This window comes from Seriola lalandi, unplaced genomic scaffold, assembly GCF_002814215.2.
Source record: "Seriola lalandi dorsalis isolate HSWRI2012SDOR001 ecotype SW California unplaced genomic scaffold, Sedor1 jcf7180002054570, whole genome shotgun sequence".
Taxonomy (NCBI): domain Eukaryota; kingdom Metazoa; phylum Chordata; class Actinopteri; order Carangiformes; family Carangidae; genus Seriola; species Seriola lalandi.
This window is the reverse complement of record NW_019525123.1, coordinates 4,136,474-4,148,125: the sequence shown is the minus strand read 5'-3', so window position 1 is coordinate 4,148,125 and position 11,652 is coordinate 4,136,474. Positions and strand designations below refer to the sequence as shown.

Here is an 11,652-nt window from a genome sequence, read left to right as displayed (position 1 = left end):
CATAGAATTACTGAAATTGAAAGGAGTATTCTCTATGTTATATGAATATGCTAAGCAAATTTTATGGGAACGTGCACATGGAATTGCGTAACAACATGTTCATAGTGGCTCTGCAGGAAAACTCATAAGGTGTCTAACATGGAAAGGATTTGTCCCCTGCGTACATGTATGTGTTTAACAAATTTCATGGAAATCTGCTCATTATAGAGGGTCACCAAAATTGTTAGGGATCACTGTTTGAGGTTCATGAAATTTTCAGGGAAATCTGGACAGTAGTTGTCCAGATATCTTGTTGAGTACAAAAATGTCAGAGGGACCGATGAACAGACATGACTATTATTGCACCCTACAAAACAAAACTTGTATTAAACACATTTTAATATCCTGCATTAGTCAACTGCATTAGTCAACTTGTCAAAACCTGACTCTTAATAACGGTTTGGCAAAACTAGCTGTCTGCACTCTGCACACAGACAGTCTGCATCAGTGCATTTTTGGCAGATGGACTTCTGGGTTTTTTTGGAATAGGTTCTAGCACAGGCTATATAGTGCACCACAAAATGGCTTAGTCATTATCAACTATCCATTGAGGATTAGAAAGCTGAAACACAATACTAATGTTTTCTATCTATAATCAAAACTAAAAAAAAAAAGCAAAATGGCTAATACATTTATATCAATATTTGAACTCCTTGTCAATTTGATAAAGATAAAACAAATATTCGGTGAGCTATGAAGGGAGGTTATGACTGTGGTCAAATGATCTAGTTTTAGTTGATAATTCAGCAGCGGTATTTTGTATTTTTGTAACTGTCCTTGTTCTGACTCTGTTCACATTGATAGGCAGCAGTGTGTCGATGCAGTCAGCCTCTCTCTGGGTTTAGTGCACGATGCTTAGAGGACGAGAGCATGCTGCAGGCCATCAGCAAAGCCAATCACAACAGCCGATTCGTCTATGTCATGGATACCAGGCCAAAGGTAAAGTGGTTATAACCAAACAAAGACCTCAGAATAACATGTACAATGTTTATTAACAGCAGATATGTTTTTTAAATGTACTGTATTTACAAACCTGGGGAAAATTATTGGCGCTCCTGAATTACAAGTTCAAATGAACCAATTTTGTATTGCTAGTCTATTTTTAATGAAATGTCCAAAGTTTCTGAACGAAAAGATTAGTGAAATAGTGAAACACAAAATGTACCCCAGGCACACTAATTGGCACTGTTCATCAGTATTTGGTTGTAGAACCTTTGGCATCAATGACAGCCTCTAAACATTTCTTGTAGCCATCTAGAAGCTCCTTGCACATGTTAGCTGGTAGCCACTCTTCCATTGCTGTTTTCTTTAAGTTTGCAGGTTCCTTTTTGCATTAGCAGGTTTCAGCTCTCTCCAAAGGTTTTCAATGGGATTTAGGTCAGGACTCTTTGCTGGCCGATCCATCTTTTCCTTTTCAAACATACTTTTGGTAATGAACCCAGACGTAAAACTGGGTTCAATACTACATAAGCAGACAGAGTAGGAGAGAAGCAAACAGATTAAGGGCTGAAACCAGTTGACACTAGGCAGAATGCAAATACAATGCAATGACATAATAAGGGTATTATGTCATCTGGCAACATTTAGAGACTTTTTGAGCAGGCTTTAGCTACAAAAGTAGTTGTTTACATCAGTTCTACAACAGTTTTCAACCATGTTCTCAGTTTTGAACACTGACCACACACCATTAAGCCCTATACTAGGTTTTGACCAAATATTGTTATCTGTTTTTTCTGTCCTGCAGTTGAATGCGCTAGCTAACCGAGCGGCAGGTAAAGGCTATGAGAACGAAGACAACTACTCTAACATCCGCTTCCAGTTTGTTGGCATCGAAAATATCCATGTGATGAGGACCAGTCTGCAGAAACTGCTAGAAGGTTAAACACCTTACTACACACATCAGGACACATATAAAACTGTCAGCGCATTTTTTTGCAGATTATGAAGGGTACTTCTATAATTAATAAGACAAAGTGCAAGTAGTCAGTAAATGGTCTATGTATGTTTCTCTCAGTGACTGGGACTCGCTCTCTCTCCATGAGTGACTACTTGGTTGGCCTGGAGAGTAGTGGCTGGCTACGGCATATCAAGGCTGTTGTAGACGCAGCTATCTTTCTCGCCAAGGTACATTTTTTAACTTTCCTTGTTCTTGATTTTTCTTTTTCTGAGCGTGCATTTAATCCCACATTAAGATCTTTATTGAGGATATTCAAGTACTTTTTTCTGAAGGTAATATGTGGCATCTTCCTACAAACAACGTTTAAAGCATGCACTTTAACCATAATGATATAATCATCTCTACCTTCTATAAATCTTAACTGTCCACCTTCAACCTGCTCGTAATTGGCCCATTTCCACTAACCAATCATAAACACTGACTTCCAAGGACTGCTTAATTTGTTTTAATCATATCACAATATTTTGCTGTCTGTCTTCACTCTTCATCCCAGGCGGTGACAGTGGAAGGAGCCAGTGTGTTGGTTCATTGTTCAGACGGATGGGACAGAACGGCCCAAGTCTGTTCCCTAGGGTCCTTGCTCATGGACCCTTACTACCGTACAATGAAGGGCTTCATGGTACTAGCCACACACACACACACACACACACACACACACACACACACAGTTTGGTACTATTTTAAACAGGGGCGGACTGGCCATTCGGAAGTTTGGGAAGACTCCCGAATGGTCTGTCCATTTCAGGCTGAACTGGCCGGTGGTCAAAGAGTTTTGTCTGATATCAGTTACTGTAGCAGGGACACGACAGGTAGTATTGCATGTATTATGATTTTTATTTATTTATTTATTCATTTATTTATCCATTCATTCATTCATTCATAGGGCTATATATTTTTATAGATTATAAACAACAGTTTGCAACATGTTAACACACAAAGCCAACATTAAATCAACATAAGACACGCCAAAACAGACAACAACAAATATTATATATATGTATGATGTACTTAAAAACATTATGCATGTATGTGTGAACATTTGTAACTATTTTAGCCCTCTATGACTGACTGCACACATTTTGGTAGTTAGCAGTATATTGTGACTCTAGCTCAGGCTTGCCTGACCTGGTCTTGTTTTGATTCAGTGCAGTGGTGATGTGCTTATACAGAGGAGGAGGGTGTCAGTAAGACATCCTATAGTGGCTTGAAGGTCTTCAGCATAATCTGATTCTCTTTATACCACAAAAACATTATTAGTGTTGAAATTACTGCTAAAGATTTTATGCACGCAAGTATAAAGGGCCTATAAGTCCGAGGCTGAATTACAGTACCAGTATGTCCCTTAGTTTAAAAAAGGACCAAAGAGCTGATTATGAATGAATCAATATGAACTTACTTTTCCCTTACATTTGTCTTTTAGGTACTGATAGAGAAAGACTGGATCTCCTTTGGTCACAAGTTTGCCGACAGGTGAGCTTTCAACTGTGTCAGCCCAGAGATTTAGTCAGTGTTTGCGACTAGCGCAAACTAAAACAGGAACTCATAATTGCATTTGCCCCATTTAATATTTCTTTATATTGTATGACTATTGTATATTACCTGATTTTTATATATATATAGACTACATACTACAGGTGGACTCAGGTGGCTGCAGGGGGTAGTTGCTCACCCTGGTGCCCCAGAGGCCAAAAAATACTTCACCTACCAGTGCCCAATTGACTGCCCTCATTGGTGCCCTTTCACTGGAAGAAAATGTGATAGTACCCTGTAAAATACCCCTAAAACAGAGAAAACATGATAAAGTCTGCTTTAAGGCTGCTTTAGGTGCTGTATGGTTGTCCTTCTAGTGGAAAAAAACTGGAAGTGCTATATAAAGTATATTTACTTTAGTGTTTTTACTTTTCACTACCCTGAAAAGATCTCTCAAAACAGGTAATTCTCAAAGCATAATATAGTATAATATGTTTTTACTGCAGATGTGTTTGAGAAATAAACATTTAAGTTGTTATGCATTCCCTCTATTTTATTACAGAGATGCTGTTTTCCTTATATTCACCCTATAAAATGTTCATCTCAATTGGGGATGTAGCCCTCTTACATAACATGCTGCTGTTCTCTCCTAATGGGGGCCAACAGAGTGTATTAGGTGCCATATATTTTTTTTGCTCCCTCCCCTCAGACAGCCTGAGTCCACCATTGCTACATGCATACTAAATATATACTATTTATACTCCTTAGCTGTTTCTTCAATGTGAAATTATGTGTTTTTGTATTGTGTACCTGTAGGTGTGATCAGTTGGATGGGGATCCCAAAGAGGTGTCTCCTATCTTCACTCAGTTCCTGGAGTGTGTCTGGCAGCTGACGGAGCAGTTCCCACAGGTGTGTGGAAGTGTGCGAGCGACATGATGTTTATTGTATTTACACAGATCAACAGTATTTGCCTTAAATGTGGTGTTTTATTGTATTTATTTAAAGATAACTCTCTCCTTAGGCATTTGAGTTCAGTGAGTGGTTCCTGCTGCAGATCCATGAACATGTCCACTCTTGTCAATATGGAAACTTCCTTGGCAACAATCAGAGACAGAGAGAAGAGTTGCAGTGAGTCCAACAAACACACACGTTTGTGTAGAGTATTTGTCTTTTTAGTTGGTTTGTTTTCTCAAAATGTTCCGCATGTTTTCGCTTGCTATAGAGATGACAACTGCAACATATTATTTATTTTATTTATTTTTTTTTTTCTAAGAGGATAACCTTTTTAAACTTTTCTTGTCTTTTATTGACAAATTCATCATCAGATCTCTACTTGAGAGGCTTTGAAGAGACATTGAAAAACAGGTGTAAACAAACATTACTTGTGTGGCTTCACTTGTAACCATTAACACAGAAGTACGACTTCTAAAATAAACAGAGAATTGGGGATTGGCCAAAAGTGGTTCTCTCTTTGGAAATATACAGTAAACAAAATGTAGGTTAATTAATATAACAAATAATTTGTCAGTTGCTGGTGGGGACACTGCCAGAGAAAAATATTCCACATTGATTTTCAGATATTTCTCTGTTTGTTTAAACCTGGAAATACTCATCGTCATCATGTGGGAAACAGCCACATGCTGTACCAACCTAAAACAAGCATTCTTTATTGTGGATTGTAATTCACACTGGTCTGACAAATACTTTATGTTCTCAAATTACACTGTCCAGCCTCATTACCTGCTCTGTTGTATGTTTCATTATATCAGAAGATTAATGGAGCAAAACAATGATACACACCTGCACAAGGCGGTTTTGAAAACAAATACTTATATAGACTGTATTTTTGTTACCGCTCTCTGGAAGTATGGATATGTGCAGAGGGCAGTGAAACATGATGGAAAGCATAGATTTCTTTCATGATAGAAAACATAACTACATTTATTTTATGGTGGGCTCTCTGTAATTAATTAATAATTGATATTGGTTTTTGAAGGACTAAAAAATCGTTTCATTAAGCTGTGTTTGAGTATGTCTCCTTAACTATTGTTTTGTATTCAAGGCTCAGAGAGAGGACACACTCACTGTGGGCGTTTCTAATGAGCGAAAAACAGAACTACTTGAATCCATTCTACAGCCCGGCATTCTCTGAATTGCACCCTGTGTTGGAGCCTTCCACCCTGCCTTACCATTTCAAGTCAGTACAGCCTTCCTCACCCTCCTGCTATTGTTTACATATTCATAGTGCTATACTTTTTCACATCTTTCTACAAGGAATCTTATCTTTGTGTTTGTATGCACCTGTGTCTCCAAGGTTCTGGAGGAACATGTACCACCAGTTTGATCGGTCCATGCATCCACGTCAGTCTATCCTTAAAACCATTCTGACTCTGAGAGAGAACAGCCGCAAGGCAGAGAGCACATTGCAAGCACTGGAGAGTGTGAGTTGGCATACAAATCTGTGTAGCCCATATGTTTAAGTTAAGATGTTGTTGTTTTGTATATTCAGTGTGGATATATACTGTTGTTGCTTTTAGGAATGCAACGATTGATCAGCCACCAATCATTATTATTATTATTATACGTGATTGGTAGATCTGAATGAATGCCTCTAGTCACAGATCACCCTAAAACCGATCACCTGTGGTTGATACTCTGCTTTGTGCAACTGTCAGAAGCACTGTGTGCTCTTTAGTGTAGTCCCATCTCCCACCTTGTTCAATGCGCCAATGCGCAACAGGCCACGAAAACAAAACAACATGTCGGCTGTGTGGCCTTTTACAAAGTGTGTGAGAATGATATAACGTATGCCATCTACAATGCATGCCAAATATGATCGATATCGGCCATCAATCGGGCGATATCGGTATCGTCGCAAAAAAACGTGATCCCATTTCTACAGAAAAAAGAGTAACCATGGTTGCAATTTTTTTTTCTCATTATCCCAAGATCATGAGTTAATCATCTTGCGTGGATAACAGTTTTTTTTTCTTGTGATATTGGTACAGAATAGGGCCACGATTATTTTGAGACAAGATAATTATCTTATTATTGTTGTCTTGAGATAAAATAATTGCAACCTGTTGATCTGTTGTCCTGTTCCTCCCTCTCTGTCCAGAGGCTCCAACAGCTCGGTGTGACCCCTGTTGCAACCTCTGAACCCCCTGCCCCTCCTCCCACTAGAGATCAGCACTCCAACTCCAACACCCTGCCACCACGTCCCGACTCCCTCATCCTGGGGGCACCTATAAACCACAAAGAAGTGCAGCGGCAGGTGGAGGAGGATGGGCAGGAGGAGGTCGGCGAGGAGGCCACAGAGAGCACCGACACAGAGCGGACAGTAGAAGGCAGCAGTGGCACTGAGAGCAGAAAGCAGAGCTACGGAGAGCTGGAAGGGACATACAACAGCGAGCTGGCCAAAGAAGAGCCAGCTGTTGTCAGTCTGGAGTTTGGAGTAGCACGCATGACCTGCTGAGATCAAACGAGTATTGTGGGAAACTGAGAGACAGGTGACTGAGAGAGAAGGCTTAGAAGTGTGTGCATGTTAAGAGGAAGCTGTCATTCTGTATGTGATTACGTACTGATTACGCAGTGGTCCTGAATGGGCCGAGTGGATGAAGTTGTATGTCTGTATAGTCTAAATCTCTATGGAAAGCCTCATTATTATGTCATATATAGCACCTATAGGAAAAAGGCTTGTTTTTTTATGAATGTTGAAAAGCACTATAGGGAGGTAATGAATAGAAAAAGAGAATAAATTCATCAAAAAAGAACAGCGAGTCTTCTAGTTTGTGGCCTTGATATTCCAAACATATTTCTCCTCATGAAATCCCACACAAAATCACAGTTTTTGGCAGCAGAAATATTTCATTACATCCAACAGTTTGAATCCAACCTAATCTGAATGTTGCTTGTGACCTGAGCTCATTTTGCTCCAGTCGGACAGATTGAAAAAAATAAGAATCCTTAATGATGTAGAACGTCACTTCTACATCATTAGGGATATTCTATGATAGTAAATTACGCTGAGTCAAAATTTGGCAGTTTGAGTTGTGTTTTTTTTGTGGGCTGCGGTCATTTCTCTTATTTAACCATTGATCTGACAACGGACCAGGTCCAGCTGTCCAACTGTCCCCTTTATTGATCATTTAATCCTATTTTACCTCTCATATTGATCAGATAATCTGACTTCCTAATGTGCATTGATCCCAAAATCCTATTGGACTTCTGAGTCTGCCATGTCAGTGGCTTATCATATATGACAGCTGACCGTGATCATGGGTCATTGTCATATGTAGGACATGATTGCTGGACTTATTTAAAAAAGAGAATTTTACTGAAGTTGAATTAAAACATCAACTTTCGAAGATCAACAATAACCCAACACAGCACTTGCTGTATATCAGACTGTGTAACTTGATATGTATAACATATATATTATCATTTAGCACTATACAAATAAATTTAATTGAAAAATTGAATAACCAGTACAGCTTACTGTAGCTGCCAATGCTGGATGTTAAAATACCTTTGGAATAAGCACAGCTAGATAAAATATTGTTATTGAAAAAAGTAATGGAATGGCTTTAGGTAAAAAAAAAAATCTTAAGGTTTCTTCTTGTCATTGCCACATATTAAAACATTACTTTGTTTTAACTGGGTTAGGTTTACTGCCCTGGGGAGGTAGCATGTGAATTTAGGGCAAAAGTTCTCATTTCTCATTTATTTTTGAGCCAGACTGTGTTATTTCTTGACAACATAATAATTCTGTGTTAATTTCAGACTATGGTTGTAAGTTTGCTTCATATCAAAGCTCAGAAAGGATTTGATCTTCATTGGATTTTATTTACTGTACAGGAAAACATTTTCTCAATCAGTGTGCTGCAGAAAGACAGGATGTTAAACCAGGAGGATGTCAGGATGATCAGGGTCAATGTGTAATGCTATGCAAATTCTTGATCATATACATAAATTTTGTTTGTACTGAGCTTTCCATGGCAACTTCACAACACTAAACTCAGTTCATTCTGCTGTGTTTTATCCAGCCTGGGTGCTATTAAATACTTGGAATTTGTGCTTACAGCTTTGGCAGTGAACTTCCTCCTTATACACCAATCTCTTCAGCAACATCACATACTGTAGGAAAAAATTGAGTTCTTACACATACATAAACACAATCATACCCCATACAGCCATTGGATAAACTGAGCACTGGCCTCAGAAAACTCATTGTCTATGAGTAAACAAACAAATCATTATTCATCTGTAACAACTTGCAGTGAAGTTTTCCTGGTAGTATATACCCCTGTGTCAACTTTTTCCAAGCTCCATATGCTCAAAGTTAACTGAAAAAAAGAGCATAATTGATGCAAAGAGTACACATAGAAGAATAGGGTTTTCAGCAAGTGAAATGTGGTTTCACCCTTAAATTATCTTTTCATTCATCTTTCACCCGTTTTATTCTCTCACAGGGTTTCTTCTTATTTTTTGATTTGACTTTACCAATCAAACCTTTTTAACATGGTCAGTCAATTTTATGCATTAGATTGATGAATACAGGCAATACAATAGATGGCTTTATTATGCCTTATTTAAATTCCAAAGTAAGTCTTACAGTGTGAAGGTAATTTCAAATTGCTTGAATATGTGTATAATATAATTATAGTGTTATATATATTTTGTATCAGGAAGTCATTCAAAGTACAAATTGAAATGTTGGAATTATTGCATATTGTGGTTTATGACACATTTGGAATGTTGACAAAGTGGTAACTGAGTTTATCACACCTCTAATACTAATTCACTGCTGTTAAGGCAGTCTTCCTGTAGCCTACTTGTGCACATTATTTCACATTAAACATTGAGAAGTCTCTTCCAGAGACAAGCTGCCGAGGGGCTCTCCCAGGGTTTTGAATCATTCAGTACTGTACGCCATGCTGGTAGAACACCACTGAGGACAAGGAGGGAATACTGTACTTACACTCAACACAAAAGCATTCAGTACTCATTCAAATGTCTATACACACTGAGAACAATCCAATACTCTTAATGGGCCATGTTTAAGTCACTATTTCAAACTCTGGTCTGTGTACTGATAACAAACAGAAAATAATGTAAATGAGAACAGCTTCATTCGGTATTGGGCTGTATAAAAACACTGTATATGTCAGCAGAGAGAGGAGGAGAGAAGCAAAGAGGTAAAGGACTGAAACCAGCTGACACTAGGCAGAATGCCTGGTTGGGTATTAAAATTAATGAAATGAAAAAATATTTAACGGAATGAATATACTGTATATAGCAATTATTCTGATTATTGTTATTGATTTTTTTCATTTTATTATTTCTGATATTATTTGGATGAAGGTAGGTGAATGTTTTTGTGTGTATATGAAAAAGACCGAAAAACACTAAAAGAGACATTGTTCACAGTTTACAGGTTTTCAGAGTGTGTGCTTAGGTGGCTTAACAACAGTTGGTACCACTCCCTGTTGATTACTAAAGTAACAAAAGAGCACAGAGGGTAATCCTAGGGGGTTTAGTACACATACATACACAAACATGAACATGTGTGCTGACACACACACACACACACACACAAACACATTCCATCATTATCTTCCAGCTACAGATTAAACTAAGCTATTGTGTGTGTGTGTGTGTGTGTGTGTGTGTGTGTGTGTGTGTGTGTGTGTGTGTGTGTATAACTGAAACTTCAAGCATATTGCACTTGGCTACACCCCTGTAGGTTCATAGCAGGTGTTTTTATCATCTGCCAATGATAAAACACCTGCTGACATTACTGATTAGGGTGTGTGATTTCATGTTGATTAATTTAGAGGCAAAGTTCAGACTACTGAATTTGCCCTTATCTTAATCAATCAAGGAATATTACACAGCCAGACTTTTTTTCAGTTGTTTGGTTACATGCTGATTACACAGTGGTCAGTTGTTTGATTTTAGCTTGTAATACACCATGTGAAGTGAATAAGGTGGTGAAGTATTAGTTTTTATCTTCATGTTTTGATGTTGTACTGACACTCCAACTAATCATATAATGTATGAAGTGGATTGAACACCATTGGCACCATTGGCTATGGATAATTAAAGTTGGATGATAAGGGTATGTGTTTTAATAAATCAAGACAATTACATCATGATCTTGGGATTGTAGAATAATGAGAGAGGGCTTTACAGAAGGACCGGCTACTGTATGGTCACTCCCTGGTGCACTGAGGAGAAGCAGACAAGTGCAATTTTTACCTAGACATAATTTGCATCTCTGGATTTCTTTGCATAGGAGGGGCTGTGCTCTTTTAATTTCAAATAATGATATATACTGTACAGTTGAAGTCAGAAGTTTACATTTGCCTTAGCCAAATACATTTAAATGCAGATTTCCTGACATTTAATCCTAGTAAACTCAGGTCTCAGGTCAGTTAGGATCACTACTTCATTCTAAGGATGTGTGTATGTCAGAATAATAGTAGAGAGAATGATTATTTCAGCTTCATTTTCTTTCATCACATTCCCAATGTGTCAGAAGTTTACATACACTTTGTTAGTATTTGGTAGCATTGCCTATAAATTGTTTAATTTGGGTCAAATGTGTCAGGACACCTTCCCCAAGCTTATCACAATAAGTTGTTAGAATCTTGGTCCATTACACCTAACAGAAGTGGTGGAGCTGAGTCAGGGTTGTACGCCTCCTTGTGCGCACATGCCTCAGTTCACTTCAGTTCTGCACACAAATTTTCAGTTGGATTTAGGTCAGAATTTTGTGATGGCCATTCCAGTTCAGAGAGAAATGGGCCTGAGAGACAAGATGTAAAACTACACTGAGATGGTTTTTGGTACTTTGGTACCACAAATATATCTTCTTATGGACATCAAAACCTATCAAAATGTAAAATATGGGAGCTTTAATGCAGGTGAATTCCCAAGAAAGCTGTATTCATTTACATGTTTTTCTGTTTGTGTTGTCAAACATAAGAACAAGTTTGAAATAGTGATTAGAAGTGGCCCTTTAAGACTAAATGATAACTTGCTGAAATACAGATTTTATAGCCACATCATCATCTAACAAAAGCACCAAACACATAAGTTAAAGACAAACACTGTGACTGTCACTGTGATTTCGGCTATATTTACTTTTAAATCACTCAGAGGGAAAGTAAGAAGCGACACA

The 11,652-nt window shown here is 38.0% G+C and overlaps 1 protein-coding gene across 1 annotated transcript in view; it reads left to right on the top strand.

The window, feature by feature from the left end:
- mtmr6 (myotubularin related protein 6) overlaps positions 1–7,240 on the top strand; it is a 14,428-nt gene extending 7,188 nt beyond the window's left edge. The window contains exons 6-15 of the mRNA XM_023416959.2: positions 844–978; positions 1,784–1,916; positions 2,054–2,163; positions 2,490–2,615; positions 3,417–3,466; positions 4,283–4,376; positions 4,489–4,595; positions 5,530–5,664; positions 5,782–5,908; positions 6,586–7,240. Coding sequence (XP_023272727.1) covers positions 844–978; positions 1,784–1,916; positions 2,054–2,163; positions 2,490–2,615; positions 3,417–3,466; positions 4,283–4,376; positions 4,489–4,595; positions 5,530–5,664; positions 5,782–5,908; positions 6,586–6,942 — 1,374 coding nt within the window. The 3' untranslated portion in view covers positions 6,943–7,240. The remainder of the gene's footprint in view (positions 1–843; positions 979–1,783; positions 1,917–2,053; positions 2,164–2,489; positions 2,616–3,416; positions 3,467–4,282; positions 4,377–4,488; positions 4,596–5,529; positions 5,665–5,781; positions 5,909–6,585) is intronic.
- The last annotated feature ends 4,412 nt before the right edge of the window (positions 7,241–11,652 follow it).